Source organism: Odocoileus virginianus, chromosome 22 (assembly GCF_023699985.2).
Source record: "Odocoileus virginianus isolate 20LAN1187 ecotype Illinois chromosome 22, Ovbor_1.2, whole genome shotgun sequence".
NCBI classification, from domain to species: Eukaryota; Metazoa; Chordata; class Mammalia; order Artiodactyla; family Cervidae; genus Odocoileus; species Odocoileus virginianus.
The window spans coordinates 36573711-36595569 of record NC_069695.1 but is presented as its reverse complement, the minus strand read 5'-3'; the positions used below and the strand labels follow the sequence as shown (position 1 = coordinate 36595569).

General features: G+C 44.4%; 1 protein-coding gene across 6 annotated transcripts in view; it reads right to left on the bottom strand.

Annotated features, from left to right (window-relative positions):
• Positions 1-21859, bottom strand: part of FHOD3 (formin homology 2 domain containing 3) — a 515377-nt gene that overhangs the window by 427665 nt on the left and 65853 nt on the right. For all 6 annotated transcript variants that reach the window (XM_070452863.1, XM_070452865.1, XM_070452864.1 and 3 more), the window contains exon 3: positions 11422-11486. In XM_070452863.1, the coding sequence (XP_070308964.1) occupies positions 11422-11486 (65 nt within the window). The remainder of the gene's footprint in view (positions 1-11421; positions 11487-21859) is intronic.

Below are 21859 nucleotides of genomic sequence, written 5' to 3'. Positions count from 1 at the left end.
GGTCTGGTGGGAAGGAAATGCAGTGGAAATTTCCCTTTCTGCTTGTCTAAAAGGAAAACTTCGTAAAAAGTAACACAACAGGACTTTTCCAGTTAACAGTTGACAGATACGGATGTGAATCAGCTCTGTGGTTCAGCTCTCTGTCCCTGAGCGAGCAAGTAAACCTCTCTGAATCTCACTTTCTTCTTCTGTAAAGATAATGAATGTGTCAGAAGGATAAATGGAATAACCTGTGTTAAGCACCCTGCAAGGAGCAGGTGCTCAACACAGCAGCTGAAGGGGCCTGGGGATGACTCACATGCAGCATCCACCCCCAGAACGCCCCAGGTGAAGCCAGTGTTGGTCCTCCTCCCCTGGACTAAGGTGCGTGGCAGGGAGAGCAGTATGATTCATAATGACTCTGACTCTGCTTTCAGACAAAATCTTCAGACCTAAATCCCTGCACTCCTTCCATCCATCCATCCATCCATCCATCCCTAGGCGACATCCAGGGCACACACTGTGCCCACAGGAAGGATCCTCCCAAAGAGGAGGCAACAGTGGGGCTAGAAGGCTCTCAAAAGTCATCACATGTCACCTGCACAGGTCAACCACCAGGCCTTGGCCATCTGCTCGGAACAATCAGAATCAGCATCCCCACTGGGGCACACTCCATCACGAGCCCCAGAAAGATCCACAATCACCCTTCATGATGCTTCACCATCTTATTCATGTGTTCTTCAGTGGTCTGTCATCAACTTGCTACATTTGGGGCCAAGAGCATCTCACCCCCTTCCCCAAAAGAAATAATCCAGGCTCTGTTCTGAAGAGCAGTCTTATGTCCGGGTGTTAGTCCAAATCACCACCATCTTACCTCCAACCTCAGGACGCAGATTTAAAGGTCACAGCTCCACGTGGGACCCAGACCACCCAGGGTGGAGGCAGAGAGTGGCCCCCAGACCCCACTCACATCACTCTTCCTGGCACCCAGGCTACGAGCGACCAGAGGCTATACACTTCCAGCTTCACAACCTCCAGAACTGAGACCTCCAGAACTGAGAGTCCTCCTGGAAACACTCTTTAAAGGATACTCTACCCACTTGCTCAGCTGTTAATTTCTACTTCCTTCCACATTCTGTTTACTGCCTTTTACTCTTTCTGAGAAAATACCAAAGAAATTCATTTCTGAAAGTAAACGAATTAAATACCTGTCAGTTCTACAACCTTTTCAGTGGTTCTTTTGAGTTCCTGGACCCAATTCTTGTGTGTGTGTGTGTGCATCTGTGTGTCTGTTTAGGCTTCCCCACACCAACAAGCCATCCTCAGCCCACCAGCTGAGTGTCCTACCATTCACCTCGATGCTGACACTATCTACATAGTGCAGTAGCTGTCCCATAAGTCGTCCCACAAGAAGGCCCTCGCTCCTTCAGAAGTCAATCCCAAGTTTTCACCCGTGCTTCTGATGAACTAGCAATAGATCAGAGGTTCCAATGAACCCCTCCTTGGGCTTGATTAATTTGTTAGAGCGGCTCACAGGACTTAAGAGAAACATTTTACTCACTAGGTCACCAGTTCATTATAGAAGGGTATAAATCAGGAACAGCCACGTGGAAGAAATGCAGCAGGCAAAGTCAAGGGCAAGAGCAAGGATCTTCTGTGTCCTCTCCAGATGCCACTCTCCCTGAATCCCTGTGTGGTCACCAACCCAGAGGATCTCTGAAACCTATACTTTAGGGGTTTTTAATAGAGGCTTCATTACAGGGTCATAACTGATTAAATCATTGGCCATTGCTGATTCATCCAAACTCTGTCTAGCCCTTCCCATCTCCCTGAAGGTCAGAGGGTAAACTGGAAAGTTCCAAACCTCTAATCACATGGTGGGGATTCCCCGGTGGCTCAGACGGTAAAGAATGCCCCTGCAATGCAGGAGACCCAGGTTCAATCAGGTTGGAACCCTGATCTCCGGGGTTGGGAAGATCCCCTGGAGAAGGGAATAACTATCCACTCCAGTGTTCTTGCCTGGAGAACTCCATGGACAGAGGCACCTGGCAGGTTACAGTCCGTGGGGTCGCAGAGAGATGGACATGACTAAGCACACACAATCAACATCGGCAACCAGCCCCCACCCCTACGTGGGGTACAAAAGTCACCATGTTAACATAAAAAAAATATCTTTGTTGCTCTTACCATTTAAGAAATTCCAAGGGTTTTAGGAGTTCTGTGTCAGAAACAGGATGAAGACCAAATACACATTCTTAATAGAAACCACAGTATCACAAGAGGCTTTATTTACTCAACAAATAAGCTGAGGTCTGCTTTGTTTTGTAGGCTGGATACAAAACAGTCCACCTTCAAGCAGCTAGCTTCAACAGCTCTCGGCTAACTGGGACGGAACCCCTACATCACAGATCTCCTCAGGTATGAACCCATCTCCAATCCAGGAGCAGGAGGACTGAACAGCTTCCTGCCTAGAACCCTGCTGTTCGTTCTGGATAGCTCCTAAAGCCAAAGGCAATAGCTCCCAGAGACTTCCTAACACAAAGCCCAAAATGAGGGGCCACATGTCCAGTGGTCAAGATGGAGCCAGGAAGGGACTCAGAAGCTCCAGTTCCATCTAAAGGAGTTGGCAGCTCAACCCAGAGGAAAGGATCGTAACTGCATTGCTAAACACAGTCAGCTCTTGAAAGGTGAAATCCATTTATCTCGGCTGTTTCCTTTCCCCTAAGGCAATCTGTGAACCACACTTGGGGGAACTCAGCTGGAAGACCATCTTCTGAAGCCTGGCAAAACTTCATTTGGGAAAAATGTTATATTAGATGTTTCAGCAGCACTTCTCAGACTGTTTAAACCAGAAGGGTTGCATCGGTCTGCAGTCACATATGAAGATTGAGCTAAAGATTATATTGTTGTTGTTGTTTAGTCACTCAGTCATGTCTGACTCTTTGTGACCCCATGGACTGTAACCTGTCAGGTTCCTCTGGCCCTGGGATTCTCCAGACAAGAGTACTGGAGTGGGTTGCCATTTCCTTCTTCAGGGGATCTCCCCAACCCAGGGGATAGAACCTGGGTCCCCTACATTGGCAGGTGGATTCTTTACCACTGAGCCACCAGGGAAGCCTGGAAGTTACATAAAATAGCCTAAAAAGAGAAGTATCAGGCCAGAGCAAAGACCCCCAGTCAGGGAATAGACAGCGTCAAGACTTATTCCCTCTCCATCCCAGGCATGTGGTCTTGAGAAAGTGTCCACTCTTCTCAGCCCCTCCCAAGGCTCAGGAGGGGCAGAGAAGGTCCATGCAACATGGGTGAGAAGAGAAATACTGCAAAAGTGTCATCCAGTGAACATGGTTCACATGGCCTTTTTTAAATGGCCAAAGTAAATAAGTTCCAAAGAACTGATGGAAACTGTGGTGCTGGAGAAGACTCCTGAGAATCCCCTGGACCGCAAGGAGATCAAACCAGTCAATCTTAAGGGAAATCCAACCCTGAATATTCATTGGAAGGACTGATGCTAAAGCTGAAGCTCCAGTATTTCTGTCATCTGATCCAAACAGCCAACTCACTGGAAAAGTCCCTGATGCTGGGAAAGATTGAAGGCAGAAGAAGAGGGCATCAGAGGATGAGATGGCTGGATGGCATCACCGATGCAATGGACATGAACTTGGGCAAACTTGGGGAGATGATGACAGACAGAAAGAGAGGCCTGGCATGCTGTAGTCCATGGGGTCACAAAGAGTTGGACACAACTGGGCAACTGAACAACAAACAAGCTCCAGTTTAGTAGAGTTCTCAAACTAATCTTCTTTGTAGTATTTTACAACTTTTGAAATACTTGTAGCTACATTATCTAATTTTAAGATTGTTATTAAGTTCACCACTAAATCCAAAGTGGAGCCTTTTTTAGAGACTAGGAAGTGACTGAAGTATTGAATGCACACCTAGCATCACACCTCCTCCAACAGACTGCCCCATGTTCTTGTAAAGTGGACTCCCTTCCTGCCTACACCATCACAGTACAGTTATTAGGATACAGATAAAGCATGTCACCTCTGGGTGTAATTAACAACAGAAGCTGTTCTTTTCAGTGATGATAACAAGATTTTAATTATATGAGCTTTCTTCATTTTCTGCTCTGCTCAGTTCACTTCAGTTGGTCAGTCATGTCCGACTCTTTGCAACCCCATGGACTGAAGCATGCCAGGCTTCCCTGTCCATCACCAACTCCTGGAGCTTGCTCGAACTCATGTCCATCGAGCCGGTGATGTCATCCAACCATCTCATCTTCTGTCATCCCCTTCTCCTCCTGCCTTCAATCTTTCATATCCTCAGAGTCTTTTCCAATGAGTCGGCTCTTCACATGAGGTAGCCAAAGTATTGGAGCTTCAGCATCAGTCCTTCCAATGAATATTCAGGACTGATTTCCTTTAGGATTGACTGAATCTCCTTGCAGTCCAAGGGACTCTCAAAGAGTCTTCTCCAACACCACGGTTCAAAAGCATCAATTCTTCGGTGCACAGCTTTCTTTATGATTCAACTCTTACATCTATACATGACTACTAGAAAAAACCACAGCTTGTACTAAATGGACCTTTGTCAGCAAAGTAACATCTCTGCTTTTTTGCTGTTGTTGTTGTTGTTGTTGTTGTTTTGTTTTTTTTTCATCTTTGCTTTTTAATATGCTATCTAGGTTTGTCACAACTTTTTTTCCCAAGGAGCAAGCTATTCTGTCACTATTACTCTATTATGTCAACTTGAGACCAATAGCACTTACAACAAATCCTCAAACATCTTTTTCTCCCCTTCGAATTAAAACTTAAACTGGCTACATATTTTGCTGAACTACTAATGTTTTGCAAGTTCTTTTTTCTTTTTACAAGTTAAAATACTTCCCATTGGTATTTCTAACACAACAGAAATTGGTAAAATGCTCAAAGAATCCCCTTCCCTAGAAATCTGTTGTCTTCAAGTCTCTCAGCAAGACCTGAAAAGTGCACAAGTGTTCACCCAATCCTTGGAGAATCCCCATGCAGCAGGACCTTTGCAAGCCATCCATCCTTTTCAGCTCCTAAGTCCTCTGGATATCAATGTCTCTAGAAATTGGAGACAAACTGTTTGTTCTCTGACGTACAGCCTTATTGATCCAGATAAAAATGAGGTTGTCTCTTCATGGGGACAGACACTGGTGCCAAGAGCCAGGCACTAGAACTTGCATTACACTCCACCATCAGGTCAGACCTGGGAGTGGAAAGCATTTATAGAAAGATCAGTCTTGAAGAAATCAAAAGCACAGCAATTCCCTTACCAGGAGTTGTTTTCTGGATAGAAGTAAGGTTCTAATGGACAGCAAATTTGGAGTCTAACTGCCAGCACATGGTTTGAACTTGTAACATCTGCTACAGGTGTCTCCACCAATACGACTATATTCTTCAGTGTCAATTTTTTCTTATCACTGGCTAGAATTTCACTCTACTGTGCTTAGTCACCCATTCATGTCCGATTCTTTTGAGGCCCCATGGACTGCAGCCCGTCAGGATCCTCTGTCCACGGGGACTCTCCAGGCAAGAACACTGGAGTGGGTTGCCATGCCCTCCTCCAGGGGATCTTCCCAACGCAGGGATCGAACCCAGGACTCCCTCACTGCAGGCAGATTCTTTACCCTCTGAACCACCAGGGAAGAATTTCACTAGGACAAGGCAAACAAACGGAAGGTAATCGTTCCAAGGCAATATTTAAATTCCATCATTCAACATCCAGAGATCCTTAGAGAGGAGAGGTAACACAGTCCTACAGAGGCAATGAGTTAATCATTTAAATACGGAAAAATCTTGGGAGGGCAGTGGAGAGCACAAAGATGAGACAGCTGCCATAAGAGACCCTGATACACCTGCTTTTCTTGACTGGGCTTAAATTCACATTTGCCCACATCCGTATTTCCTTTCTGGATGCCTCTTAATTTCCGTAGCTGACCTGAGTATCCAGCTGCATCTGGAAGGTTCTTGTGTTCTCTCATAGGTTTGTGTCTCCTTTTCTTTATTCACCCCCACATTTATGTCTACTCGTGTGTCTGAAGGTGGTAGAACAATTCTTTAAACTCCAGTTTTTGTTTCAATTTTGGGCAACAAATCCTTCGTGATCTATCTCCTCTAAGTCTATAGTATTTATGACACATGTGTTGTTAACAACCTGGTGGTATGTTTCACCTCCTTCCCATATCCCTTCTTCCTTTTTATTTTTGGGTGGTGGTGGGGGGCATATCGGTCGATCACTGTTTGACCATAAGGCATCTTAGAGGCAGGTAGCCCCCAGAGAGAGTGAAGAGAGCCAACAAGTCGATCTGCCCCAGCCCAGATCCAATGTCCTTCTAGACACATGGACATTTCGTGAGGTCTGTCATCTGGGAGCTGAGACAGATTAATAGGAAACAGATGATAAGAAGTGTTTAATCTGGTTAATCCAGAGAGCTTGTCTTTACCTAGAGAGCAGAACTCTGGGCGAAAATGGGTCACAGACTTTTTATAAAAGGGAGGAAGTCTAAAACAAATAACAGTCACTGGAAGTCTCCTTCTGCAAAGGGAGAGTCAGGACTTCGAAGCCAAGCCCTCTTGCTCACACTAACAGGTGTAAGAAGAAAGAACCTGAGAAAGGGAGGAGTTGGTGCTGGCAGCACTTGCGGGTCACAGCTCCATCCCCACTCTCTGCAGAGGAAGCCCAGGGCCCTCTACCCTGTAACCAGAGGGGGTTCAGACACTGGACCAAGTCTACACCTCACCAAGAGCCCCACACCACACACTCACACACCACCTCCATCACCACCAGTGAAAGCCGGCACTGAGACAGGATCCCTCCCAAGAAGACTGCACCCAGCCTCGGGATCCTTCTCAATACCGTGCCCCAGGGAGCCACTGCCTCTCCATCTGTTGGCACGTGAGCTGAATCGCTGCAGTCACTTTTGCTCTAGAAGGTTCTTCTTGAATAAATGCTCCACTATCGCTTAGCTCTCTGCTGTAACAGAGTAACGCAAAGCATGCAGCTGCACTGCACAGCTCGGGAGAGGAAAACACTCTACAAATATTCTGGTGCTTTCTTCTGCTGGTGTTTCAGTTGCTGAAAAATTACTCTTCTGCATCAGTGGATGAAACAGCCTTTCCCTATGTTGTTTCTCTATCCTTGTGGGTTTCCCTGGTGCCTCAATGGTAAATAATTCATCTGCCAATGCAGGAGACACAGGTTTGATCCCTGGTCCGGGAAGATCCCACAGGCCAGGGAGTAACTAAGCCTTTGCTCCGAAACTACTGAGTCTGTGCTCCAGAGCCCGTGCTCTGCAACAAGAGAAGTCACTGCTCACGACTAGAGAAAAAGCCCATGCGACAATGAATACCGAGTACAGCCAAAATAAACAAATAAATAAATTGGCTTTATCCTTGTGATTTGACCTTTAATGAGAGATGAAACTAAGCTCGTGGAGAGCTTGATCACTTCTGCCACCTTGCCAGCTTCTGCCAACCTCACCTCTCTCTTACAGGCAGCCTTTGTCATCTCAGAGGTTTGGTGAAACACACTCTAAAAGGTCTAAAGACCCTTCATATGGGTTGTTCCTCCTGACTACTAGCATAAATGGCACTTTGGAATATTCAGCCAATTTTTTATCCTTTTGTTTAACTCTATGCTGGATACTTGAAAGTGTCAGCCCTATAGCTCCCAGAGACTCAATCGACAGGGTTTACTTGCTAGATCAGAAGACAGGGTTTGCTTCAGAAAACTTAAGCACAGAGGTTTGAAGTCAAACACAGTGCCTTCAAAGACAGCCCGTAGAAGACTTGCAGATATTAACTTTAGGATCCTAATGACTTCAAACCTTACTTTTTTTTAACTCTCAATTCCATTCCTTGCCCCACAATTCTTCCACTCCTTTTCTCTTCATGATGAGATTTAGTCATCAGGGCCAGTTGGCCCTCTGAACATTTTTCTGGCTTCTGGCAACAGGATCACTTGCTGGGACCAGAAATGTTTTTTTTTTCTCTAGCTAACTTCATTAAATGCAGACCTCACATGCCTGTCATAGATTTCTTTTTTTTTAACTTTGTATCTGTTAATTTCATCTCCACAATCTGACCACTATCTTTTTGAGGGATTGAAACTAGAAGAAGGGGAGGGCAAAGGCATACAGTGTTTGCTACTTCATGTTACATCGAGCGGTCATACTAAAAATGTGCAAAGTAATACATTGGAGAGGAGTCCAGAGGTGCAAAGAGCATGGGGCCTCTCTATGTACCAAAAACTCACTCCAGCTTCCTGCTGTGCTATCAGCAAAGACCCCTGACTCAGCTTCTGGCTGGGCCCATCACAGCAGCCCCCCATGGCTTTCATTTCTCATGAGGTTTGCTCGGTCGCTAATCATGAAGGCTCCACTCCACTCTCATGCCAACGGGTACAGAGTTCCAATGTTAACTGGAGAATTCCAAAGGCGTGTTCCCTCCAATTCATCAACAAGCAGTCCTGGATTCTAAACATTTCTATACTTAGCAAAAACAGAGGTGAAGGAGGAGAGAATTAGGGTGAAGAAAACACGACTTTGGAGAAATTCACTTGACAGCATTTTAAGCCCATTAGCCTACGGGGATCCTGGATCCTTCCAGTCCAATCGTGCGGTGGGAGGGAAAGTTTTGGGGGGAGCTGCATATGGTGTTAGGCTGACAGCAGTCACTGTCCCATGCCTGTAATCATTCAACCATTTCTTAGATGGGGAAGAGGGGAAGTGATCTTGAAAAGGAACAGGGATTCAACTAACTGATGTGGAAAAGGTTTTTTCCTTCTGTCAAGTTTCCCTTTGTCATTTCAACTGAAGATTGTTCCAGGTTTGGCTGTTGTTGTTTTTTTTTAATCCCAAAGAAATCTCACCTAATATTTCCATTTGGAAAGGGAAAAACTATGTCACAATGGCAGTTGGTACACCACACATAGGATGCATTCATTCCTTTGTATAAACATAAACTTATTATTGCACTATTAAATCTATTTCACACCTTGTCAATAATAGGAAACAGAAGGACAAAAAGGGTTTTTTAAAACAAAGAAGAAACTTTGCCGTCTTGGGTACTGATGTTAATTCACACAGTCAGATCTTCTCATTTAATATACTCAGGCCTGAGGTAATTAATGGTGAAAAGCGATTAAAGCAGAAAGTCTTTTAAAAATGACACATGTGCACCTTAAGACTTGCAGCCATGGTGACCGACTGTCAGCTTCTCTGGGATGAGACACAGTTGGTTGCCAGGCACATTGCTCAGGAGATGCACCTGCCCATCATTTAGGGCCATGATCTTTCTTTGAATAAAGGTCTAGTGGGACTCCCCATGGACTTTCTTTCATGAGCCACTCACATAATACAGTCTCTGATGCCCAATCTTGGTGTCTTTGAAGTAGAGCAAGTACTGAAGATACTTACAAAGACCAGAATCCTTCTGGATTTTTATAACACTACACCTTTTATGGTTATCACAACCCACTCACATTGACTAGAAATGCTTTTATAGTAAGGAATTTTGAATCTTTTTCAACATACTCAAAGCAGTGACTTTGTATGCTCATACTTAATCAGTTTATAAAGTGTTCACATCCCATTTAATTACATATTTCTAATAGCAAGTACAAGTGGCATAAACAGGTTTGGGAACAAACACACTGATCCTGTCAACACTGAGTTCTACCCTTTGAGCAGGAAGACCTGGGTGTCTGGGGAGACAGCAGGCTGGGCTGGACTGGTTGCTGGGGTTCAGCTGCCATGGGGATGAGATGTGTGCTTACATGTATCACCAGGGACTGTGGAACAATATATCAGTTAATGCAGTGAGTCAGTAACGTGGAAGCCAGCTAGCCAGAAAAATCCTGTATTTATTTTAAGTGTATACTGCAAATAAGTGAATTTTCTTAAAACAAGTTAGCCCATTAGGACTTTGATCTAGCCTGTTTTAATGTAAATCTGCTTTCCGGTGCCTTACTCTTCCTAGGAAATACCAATTCACACTCATGTCCCAAATTTGACAGGATATCTTCTATATTTCAACCAGTATCCAGTATTTGTTGTATTCAGCCCACTGTATGCACCTGGCTTTGTTCTAGATTCAGGACAAGGGTCAGAAGGGAGTTTATCCAAAGTCATAGATCACAAGACTTTTCTACAGGTAGGCATGATTTACACACATAAAATAGTTGGCAAAACTATAAAGCAGGTAATCAAGGAAGTAAATGATTAAATACAACCAAGTGCCTGTGCATATTTTAAGGTCACTCAGTGCTACAGGCAGTTGAAAAGCAGGGTCAGTGCTGAAGATCCCACAGATTTCTCTCACTTCATTTCCAACAAGATCATGCACCCTCCCAACACATGGACCCTCCAGCTCCTGAGGTTTTTGTGTCAGCTGCACAATTACTCATCAACCACAGGGTCAGACAAAGGTTGTTCCTCAAGACACTCATAGCCTCACCCACTTAACCCCAAATGAAACAGAATTACACAGATTCCCCTCCACGTCAGCTGCTCCCTCACCCCATCCCTGGGTCTCCAACTGGAAAGCAGGGAGGAGGAGGAGGGACTGGAAACAGTTCCTTCCACTGCACCCATGCACACCACACTCCAGCCTCAGCAGGATGACCGATGCACTCCTAATTAGAGGCCTGAATTAAGACATGACACATATTAAATAAATGTAAAATGACTCAGATGTGGAAAACTTCTATGCATAAGGCAAAATTTAGGTCCTTTCTTTTTCTTTTTATGTTGCATACTTGCCTCAACTTGGCCCAAGGCCAGGAGGAAACCTTCCCATGGAGTCTGTCTACTTAACATAAATTACCGCTCTCATTGCCATCCAGCCCACGCATACAGTGGAGAAACCAGTGGGTCTGGGAAAATCAATGGCTGCAGGAATGGGCGCCGGTGAGGTTTCTTATGTGACCACAGGCAGGCCATTTGAACCACAAATAATCTGCTCAACATCAACTGCTGTGCATCCACGTGTGGTCCGTCCTGTACTGACCTGATTTCCCTTTCAATAGCCTGAGACCACAGGCCAGGGGGCTGCAGAGAGTCACTAGGAGGCACATGAAGGTCACTTCAGTTGGCTGGAGGTTCACCCTGGCACAGCCCCACAAAGAACCTCATCTCTGCCCACATCGCCAGAAAGAATCTCATCAACAATCCATCTTACCTCCAGCTCTGCTCACCAGCCAAACAGCAAAGAAAGCCAGAAAGAAAGAAGTAGCTTTCAAAAACAACTGCCAGAAACTGCTTCCCTAAAAACTCTAACCATCTGTGCTAGGGACTAACCCAAGCATAGATAGCATAAGAGTGAATACTGCATTTTATTCCCAGAAGTGGCATCAATCATCACAAGTGTAATCACCAAGGGCAGATGGCAAGCACCCCCTTCTGCAGATGTCACTCACCGATGCAGGCATGGACCCTCACAGACAGCTGTGTCCTTAGGATGATGCTATGCTTCTTGCCCCGCCTAATGGAGACAGGAGACAAAACATTCATTGGTGTCAGAGGGGTTGGCAAGGTGACCCTACCTGCTGTCAATCAACCTGATGGTGTGGACACGCCCACCTGGGGAGGCCCCAGATAAGCAGAAACCCACACTGAATAACTCTCTATCCTGAAATACTGTGATGTCACAGGACTACAGAAAATAAAACAATGAAGTTTGACTCTATTAGACCGGCACAGGCATTTCACTGCCAAATCCGGTCTGCTCCACAGAGTCACATGTACTCATGCCTGACCATGTTGGGAAGTTTTTAAAATCTGTACCCATCAAGTGAAATCCCTGGAATGTAACAGGACAAATCTGCTTGATCATTCCCATGGCTACTTTTACATGTTTTCAGATATACAGAAGGACACACTTAGTGGGGCAATCAGAAAGAAGTGTTTTGCTGTGTGACAATTCAAGACACAGCTTTTCTCTATTGCTCCAACAGGAAGATGGGGTCCAGTAAAGAGAGCGTGTAGGCTACTTGTCATGAGGATGCCAATTTACACCGCACCTTGGCTCACCTTTGCTTCCTTTTCACTTCATTTCTTATAGAGGAAGATATAGGATGCCCCCACCCCCCATTCTCCTCCCACAAACGCTCAGCCCACTCTTATAGAGGAAAACCAAAGCCCAGAGCACATAAGAGAAGATATATGGGCGGCACGTGAGTTCCGTCTTCCTGGTGTAGAAAAGGCTTTGAGCTTTGGGAAAAAAGAGGGAAGCCAGGTTAAACAGAGCCAGGAACCATCACAGGAGCGGATAATCAGCTCGGTGTCTCAGTAGCTGAGTTCCCTCCCTATCACTCTGCAGGCCACACTCAGCCCTCCCCCTCAGGGCTCCGTGTATGACAGAGTCTCACAGGGCTTTCCCGTTTCCTGGTTTTGTGGTTGCGCTGGAAGACAAGGGGACATAAATCTCACCAGGGCACATGATATTATAAATATGAAGTCACAGGAACTGTAGTACCAGATCATATGTTTTATTCTTGAGACCAGGGAAGAGGGGAAAGCATGGTTTCAAAAAAAAACCTTTTTTAAGTTCTTTTAAAGGAGAAAAGAAAATCACTCACATGGTCCTACAAAAATATGGAGCAGCCTCTATCCGGCATCTCCTTGTAGGCACAGAGTCTGCATTCACAGTCCCTTCAAACGCCCACGAGTCCCTCCTTTTTGCTTCTGCTATGTGCACGGTACCAGTCTTGAGTTTACAAATACACACTTGACCCATCTTCAAAGACAAGTTTGAGATTCCTATAAACACAGACTTCTTCAAAACTATCTTCTTCATGCACAAAAAATCCTTTTCTCTCTTAACAGTCCTTTACAGGTAAGCTTTCCCATTTTGTAATTTTCTTGTTTCTAGTTATAGCCTTTTCTTTTCCACCTAGAGAACTTCCTTCAGCATTTGCTTTTATGATTTATTGTTAATTGGAGGGAAATTATTTCACAGTATTGTGTTGGTTTCTGTCATACATCAACATGAATCAGCCATAGGTATACATATGTCCAGGCTTCCCAGGTGGCTCAGTGGTAAAGAACCTGCCTGCAAAAAACAGGAGCCACAGGAGATGTGAGTTCGATCCCTGGGTTGGAAAGAGGACAGAGGAACCTGGCGGGCTATAGTCCATAGGGTCATGAAGAGTCAGACACGACTGAAGTGACTTAGCACGCACGCATGCATACTTACGTCCTCACCCTCTTGAACCTCCTCCCACCTCCTACCCCATTCCACTGCTCCAGGTTATCACAGAGCATCAGATTTGAGATCCATGAATCATACAGCAAATTCCCACTGGCTATCTATTTTATATATGGTAATGTATATGTTTCAATGTTACTCTCTCAATTTGCATTTATTTTAAAGCTGGTTTGGTGGTGTTGAGTTCTTTGAGCTTTTGCTTATCAGTAAAGCTTTTCATTTCTCCATCAAATCTGAAGAGAGCTTTGCTAGGTAGAGTATTCTTGTTTGTAGGTTTTTCCCTCTCATCATGCCACTCCCTTCTGGCTTACAGAGTTTCTGCTGAAAAGTCAGCTGACAGCATTATGGAGATTGCTGTGGATGTTACTTATTGCTTTTAACAGTTTTCCTTGTCTTTAACTTTTGTCCACTTGATTACTCTGTGTCTCAGGATCTTCCTCCTTGGGTTTATCCTGCCTGGGACTCTGTGCTTTCTGGACTTGGGTGACTGTTTCCCTTCTGATGTCAGCTATTATCTAATCAAATATTTTCTCAGGCCCTTTCTCTTCTCCTTCTGAGATCCCTACAATGCAAATGTTGGTGCGTCTGATATTTTCCCAGAGGTCTCTGAGACTGTCCTCATTTCTTTTTATCCATTATTCTGTTCTCTGGCAGTGATTTCCACCATTCTGTCTTCCAGCTCACCGATTCATTCTTCTGTTTCACTTATTCTGCTATTTGTTCCTTCTAGCTTTTTTTTTTTTTACTAAAATTATTGTATTCTTCAACTCTACTTGGTTGTTCTTTATATTTTCTAACTCTTTGTTAAAAACGTCTCATAACAGCTCGCCCTGTGCGTCCATTCCCTGAGTTCTTGGATCACCTTTACAACCATTACCCTGAACTCTTTTCTCTTGTACATTGCTTATTTCCGTTTCATTTAATTGTTCTTCTGGGAGTTTATCTTGACCCTTCATCTGGAACATATTCCTTTCCCATCTCATTTTATTTAAATTTCTCTAGACATTCCTCGTGATTACACTCCTTCCACTCCTATGGTCATACTAGGGAGAAAGATCCCATTAAGTGCAGTCTCCCCAGAGCTGAGATGGGGCAGAGCTGGGAGCAGCAACCAGTGAGCCCCTGAAAGAGGCCAGACCCTAACCATTGGAAACAGCAAACCCAAAGTTCTCTAACCTGCAAGATTTTTTGTAACTCATGTTACCAGCAGTTATAAGTCAAAAATAAATGAACGATAGACAAAATACATGCTTGAGATGCCCAGAGAGGAGGAAGCACAGGACGGCAGGAGAAAATAGTTCAGAATTCCTCAGGAGTTCTGGAGAAGTTCAGAAGGGCCCATTGAGAGCCCCTGCTTTTATATTCAGACAACTGCAAAGGTTCATTTGGAGGAGGTGTTTCAGCTTTCCCACAGAATTCTCCAGTCCCACGGTCACAAGGGATGTGGGCACCTGTATAAGAACTAAGACAGTCTTTCTGAGGAAGCCACTAGCCCACCATTCGGGAGGTGCCATCTTTTCTGTGCTTGTATATTGAGAAAACAGGCAATTAGACTGATAAAGTTAAACCCGAAGGGAATTTAAGAGAGCACAGAACAAAAAAAGGCCTATATATTTTTAAGTTGTCTTTATCACTTATAAATCCTCTGTCTCGATACTGCCACCCCCTTCCCTGTCTGCCCCTTTGCACAGAATCCAATGATGGAAGAAATCTGAGTGGAATTTGAGGCTGAAGGCTGTGGGAGCCCCTCAACAGAGGATGAGGGGCCAGATCCCAGGAGATCCCACGGCAAAGGAGAGGGGCTGCCAAGGCAGAGGCCACGGGGTGGTGAGTGCACCCAGGTCCACAGACACTGTCCTTCATCTCCCCCCACCCCGACTTGCTCCCACCCTTGGAGTGAGTACCACCGCTGTGCCCATTTTGCAGGCAGAGAAGCAAAACTTGTAGTAATAACATAACCTGCGTAAAGTCATGTGACTGATGGCAACAGACCTGGGCTGACAGCAGAGAGCCTGACTCCACGTCATTCGCATCATCCTGCCATCTGCTGCACACGTGCCTCACTCGGAACCTTCCCCAGCGTTTACTGAGGATAAAAAGTGTCCCAGGTTTTCTAAGGAACTGGTTTAACCTCAATATTAAAATCTAACAGAAAAGGACACAAAAAATTAAGATGGAAATATCTTTTTTAAAAAACTGGCAAACCAAAGTATAAAATACATGAATATAAGAAAACAGGACCAAATAAGATTAATCCTAAGAATTCAAGAATTATAAGATATGCATGTTTTCTTTATCTACATCAAATATCAATGCATAGACAACATCCATCAAAAGGTCTCTTAAATTTGGTAGCTTCCCTCCTTCCACCACTGTATTTTGTAATTGGATAATGCTGATTATCATGCATTTCTTTTACATATGCCATCTTGCTGCTATTATTGACTCTCAAAATCTTTTGGCTGATTCATTTAGCTTCTTTTAGAGAAATAATCATTTCATCCATTTAAAAATAATCAGTTTATCCCCATTGTTCTAGTAAATATCCCCTTGTCTTCTATTTCGCAGCTAAAATTTTCAGAGGAAAATTAAATAATCATGAGTATGCTTTTCCCTCTCCCCAGTGGGATACTATGTCAGTCTGGGTTCAGCAAATAATCATCATAATAGTTGTTAACATTTATGGAATGCTTATCAAGTGCCAGATGAAGTTCCAACTACTTTATACAGATTTAGTCTTCAGAAAACTCCTATGAAGTAGGTAATATGATTGCCATTTTGAAAGTCAGGAAACTGTGGCCCAGAAGAGTTATGCAACATAGCTGATGTCACATAGAAAGTGACAGAGCTCGAACCCAACCCAGGCAGCCTGACCCCAGAGTCTGTACACCTCCCACCTCCCTGATGCTGCCTCCCAGCTGGGCGTGCCCTCATCCATTCCCTCACTCCACACATGTTCACTGGTGGCTAGTGTGTGCTGGACTGTGTATCAGATCCACAAAGGACCGTCTGTCTCAAGACAGCAACATATAAATCCTGCCCATGAGCCTGCCATGCATATTCTGGACTCAAGATTGCAACCTCAATTCTTACCTGAATTTCCAGCCTGCTGGCCCACTCTACAAATTTCAACTTGCCAGTCCCCAAAATGGTGTGAGCCAATTGCTTGAAATAAATCTCTCTAGATAGACTAGCTAGGTGAGGCTAGATAGGCTACTGGTTCTGTTTTTCTGGAAAACCCTAATTAATACAAATTCTGGTATCTGCCTTCATGGAGCTTCCATGTTCCAAAACTTAAACTCAATGAGAGTCTGTCAACATCTGTTCATCATAAGCACTTTAATGGTCTTTTCCTCACTGATACAGGCTAATTGGATCAGTATTGTAGCTGCCTCTCCTTCCAAGTTTGCCTGTTGGCAGCAGAGTGAAATGGGAGTGCATCAATTACCAGGATCTGGTGACCAAGAGGCAGAGGCAGTTTAACTTGACCTAAAGCTCCCCAGGGAGATTCAGATTCCATTCCTATCAGCACAGCTACTGCCAGAGAAACATCACAGGCCTCAGGGAGCAGCCACACCAATCAGCTGCCCACACCCAAGGCCAATGCCACCCAAGTGATGAGAGAACTAAAACAGACATTCAGTCAGAGACCTCAGCCCAAGGCACACGTGCCAGGGTCGTGATGGCACTATCGCTAAAGGAACTTCCCCAAACTTCCTGCTTTCTCAGAATACATGAGCTTCTGCAATAATGTCTATGGCCTTGGGAAGAAGATCTGGTTTAACCAAATAAGTCCCGCAGAAACCTGTATGTTTCAGTCCTATACCTGTCTCTCAAGAAAATATTTCTGTAAGAAAACTTATAAAGTCTTTTCAATGTAAGAACAAGTGCTTACATTATTTTATTGAGTGGCATGGAGCCAAAGACTTGAAGACTTTTTCTTGTGGTCAACAACAGAGTCAATGCTTCCAGATATTCCTCCACTGAACTAAGTTATGATTTCAGTCAAGAGTAGAAAACACACGTGTGACAATGCAGCAGAAGCAGAGACAAGGGTCCCCCAGCAGTTGCCCCAGGATAAGCTTCCTCTTAGGAGGCTTCTGAACCTCTGAGACTCAGCCAGGGCTCGGTCTGGGGAATGAAGAAGGATTTAATGCAGTCATCAGTGAGTTATAAAGAGTAGTTCTAGGGAAGATTAATTTGTTCGGAAGCTCAAAGCCCAAGAGGGCTGGTTGTCACTGCATTCATCTCCAGATACATTCTGGTCTCCCCTAGGAGATAGCAGAGGTGAAAAGAGTAAACTCTGAAGCCAGCTGTGTGATCCTGGACAAGCTACTTAGCCTCTATGAGTCTCAGCTTCCTTGTCGGCAACATAGGAAAATATTATGCTTTGGTAACATCTAATTTGCCAGTAAATTTGGAAAACTCAGCAGTGGCCATGGGACTGGAAAAAGCCAGTTTTCATCCCAATCCCAAAGAAAGGCAACGTCAAACAATGCTCAAACTACCGCACAATTGTACTCATCTCACACACTAGCAAAGAAAGAAGAAAGTGAAGTTGCTCAGTTGTGTCCGACTCTTTGCGACTCCATGGCCTGTAGCCCACCAGGCGTCTCCGTCCATGGGGTTTTCCAGGCAAGAATACTGGAGTGGGTTGCCATTTCCTTCTCCAAGAAATGCTCAAAATTCTCCAAGGCAGGCTTCAACAGTACGTGAACCGTGAACTTCCAGATGTTCAAGCTGGATTTAGAAAAGGTACAGGAATCAGAGATCAAATTGCCAACATCTGTTGGATCACTAAAAAAGCAAGAGAATTCCAGAAAAACATCTACTTCTGTCTTATTGACCATGCCAAACCCTTTGACTATGTGGATCACAACAAACTGTGGAAAATTCTTCAAGAGATGGGAATACCAGACCACCTGACCTGCCTCCTGAGACATCTGTATGCAGGTCAAAAAGCAATAGTTGGAACTGGACATGGAACAACAGACGGGTTCCAAATAGGAAAAGGAGTACATCAAGGCTGTATACTGTCACCCTGCTTATTTAACTTATTTGCAGAGTACATCATGTGAAATGCCAGGCTGGATGAAGCTCAAGCTGGAATCAAGATTGCCAGGAGGAATATCAATAACCTCAAATATGCAGATGATACCCCTTACGGCACAAAGTGAAGAGGAACTAAAAAGCCTCTTGATGAAAGTGAAAGAGGAGAGTGAAAAAGCTGGCTTAAAACTCAACATTCAAAAAAAGAAGATCATGGCATCTGGTCCCATCACTTCATGGCAAATAAATGGGGAAACAATGGAAACAGTGACAGACTTTATTTTGGGGGGCTCTAAAATCACTGCAGATGGTGAATGCAGCCATGAAATTAAAAGACACTTGCTCCTTGGAAGAAAAGCTATGACCAACCTAGGCAACATATTAAAAAGCAGAGACATTACTTTGCCAACAAAGGTTCATCTAGTCAAAGCTATGGTTTTTCCAGTAGTCATGTATGGATGTGAGAGTTGGACCATGAAGAAAGCTGAGCGCCGAAGATGCTTTTGAACTGTGGGGTTGGAGAAGACTCTTGAGAGTCTCTTGGACTGAAAGGAGACCAAACCAGTCCATCCTAAAGGAAATAGGTCCTGAATATTCATTGGAAGGACTGATGCTGAAGCTGAAACTCCAATACTTTAGCCACCTGATGTGAAGAACTGACTCACTGGAAAAGACCCTTATGCTGGGAAAGATTGAAGGCAGGAAGAGAAGGGGATGACAGAGGATGAGATGGTTGGATGGCATCACTGACTAGATGGACATGAGTTTGAGTAAGCTCTGAGAATTAGTGACGGACAAGAAAGCCTGGCATGCTGCAGTCCGTATGGTCACAGAGTCAGACACGACTGAACTGAACTGAATTGACTGAAGCCCACAATTCATGATCATGAACCTAAGCTTTGGCCAATGCCATGAAAGTGACAGCTATGTGCCCACAGAATGGACATGCACTCCTTCTGTCCATTTCCATCTTTCTGGAAGCTAGGATAAGGATGAAAAGGGAAAAGCAGAAGCAACAACTTTAGATACAGAGATGGAATTCTCATTTTGAAGATGAATGGCTGCTCTACTAGTCCCAAGAAAGACTACCTATAGTTGAACTCTTACACAGGAAAGAAATTTTTACCTTTATACATAAACTGCCATAATTTGGAACCTCTTGTTTACATCATGGAAAACTGTACCCTATTCAACATACAACTTCCTGGCTTGATGTGATGCTGGTGGGAGAGCCATATTGTAACTATGATGAAAGATGAAAGCTACATCATCAGGATGGCAGAGCAGAAAGACAAAAGAAGCCTGGGTTCCTAAGAGCATCTTGTAATCAATTTATTACCTTTGAAATGGCTTAATTATCCACTTTTTAGAAAACAGACTTGGGACTTTCCAGTGGTCCAGCAGTTAAAACCCCGTGTGTCCACTGCACAGGGCACGGGTTTGATCTCTAACTGGGGAACTAAGATTCCAGACGCCACATGGTGCTGCTCCCCTCAAAAATAAAAGTAATTAAATGTTAATTTTTTTTAATAGACTTCAATTTTTAGAGAAGGTTTTGGTTTTCAACTCCAAGAGATCACCCCCAATCTCTCTGGGCCTTGATGTTTCTCACCTGAGTCCCAGGCCAATAATTCTCACCTGGCCACCTTGCAACTTCAGGGTGGCTTGAAATAATCCCAGATTAACATGTATAAACTTCTTCTCCCCCTCCCCAAATTGCCCCCCATAGCCTCCCTAATTCTCTAAGTAGTCCACCATCTGTATACCATCCACCTAATGGCAGGTATCCGTTTTCTTCTCCTGTTTCCCTCCCTCGACTAGCATCATATCTACAGATTCTTTCACTGGCCCAGGCCCCAGTCCACCTGCCTTCCTTGGCCACCAGGTTCAGACCCATTAGGTTCACTGCCTTCCCCCCTCACAGTGGGCCACACTGACTGCAGCCTCCCTGCTCTGTTATTGGAGGGGCTCTGGGAGGGCTCGCCCTTTGAAGGTCAGTTTTCTTCTGAGTCCAACCCACACCAGAAAGCCCAGCACCCACCTGGACTTACTGACTCCTACCTGTCACCATGTTTGTTCTATCATACAATTTGGCATTCAAAGGAACTTAGAGCCATGCCAGTTCCACTATCTACTCAGCATGGAAGCTCATTTGTCTTGCCCGAGCACTTTTTTTTTTTTCCATTTATTTTTATTAGTTGGAGGCTAATTATTTTATAACATTGCAGTGGTTTTTGTCATACATTGAAATGAATTAGCCATGGATTTACATGTATTCCCCATCCTGGTCCCCCCTCCCACCTCCCTCTCCACCCGATCCCTCTGGGTCTTCCCAGTGTACCAGGCCTGAGCACTTGTCTCATGCATCCAACCTGGGCTGGTGATCTGTTTCACCCTAGATATACATGTTTCGATGCTGTTCTCTTGAAACATCCCACCCTCGCCTTCTCCCACAGAGTCCACAAGTCTGTTCTATACATCTGAGTCTGTTTTTCTGTTTTGCATATAGGGTTATCATTACCATCTTTCTAAATTCCATATATATGTGTTAGTATACTGTAATGGTCTTTATCTTTCTGGCCTACTTCACTCTGTATAATGGGCTCCAGTTTCATCCATCTCATTAGAACTGATTCAAATGAATTCTTTTTAATGGCTGAGTAATATTCCATAGTGTATATGTACCACAGCTTCCTCATCCATTCGTCTGCTGATGGGCATCTAGGTTGCTTCCATGACCTGGCTATTATAAACAGTGCTGCGATGAACATTGGGGTGCACGTGTCTCTTTCAGATCTGGTTTCCTCGGTGTGTATGCCCAGAAGTGGTATTGCTGGGTCATATGGCAGTTCTATTTCCAGCTTTTTAAGAAATCTCCACACTGTTTTCCATAGTGGCTGTACTAATTTGCATTCCCACCAGCAGTGTAAGAGGGTTCCCTTTTCTCCACACCCTCTCCAGCATTTATTACTTATAGACTTTTGGATAGCAGCCATCCTGACTGGCGTGAAATGGTACCTCATTGTGGTTTTGATTTGCATTTCTCTGATAATGAGTGATGTTGAGCATCTTTTCATGTGTTTTTTTGCCATCTGTATGTCTTCCTTGGAGAAATGTCTGTTGAGTTCTTTGGCCCATTTTTTGATTGGGTCATTTATTTTTCTGGAGTTGAGCTGGAGGAGTTGCTTGTATATTTTCGAGATTAATCCTTTGTCTGTTGCTTCATTTGCTATTATTTTCTCCCAATCTGAGGGCTGTCTTTTCACCTTGCTTATAGTTTCCTTTGTTGTGCAAAAGCTTTTAAGTTTCATTAGGTCCCATTTGTTTATTTTGCCCGAGCACTTCTAAGTGACTTTCTCCCAGGGTAACTGGAGGCTCTGGTCTAGCACTGACCCAAAGCCGGTGTGCAGGGGCCTCTGGGCTGCCCTGCTCAGCTCAGCACTGAATCCACCCACCCGTAACCAGAGCGGGCTGATGGTCTGCAGTCCGAGCCTTGCACTGAGAAGATGGGAGACCCTTAATTCTTTGGTGATTTGCCAAGAGAGCCTCAGACAACAACACACCTATACTCCCGGCTTAAGAGGAAAAGTGGGGAGAAA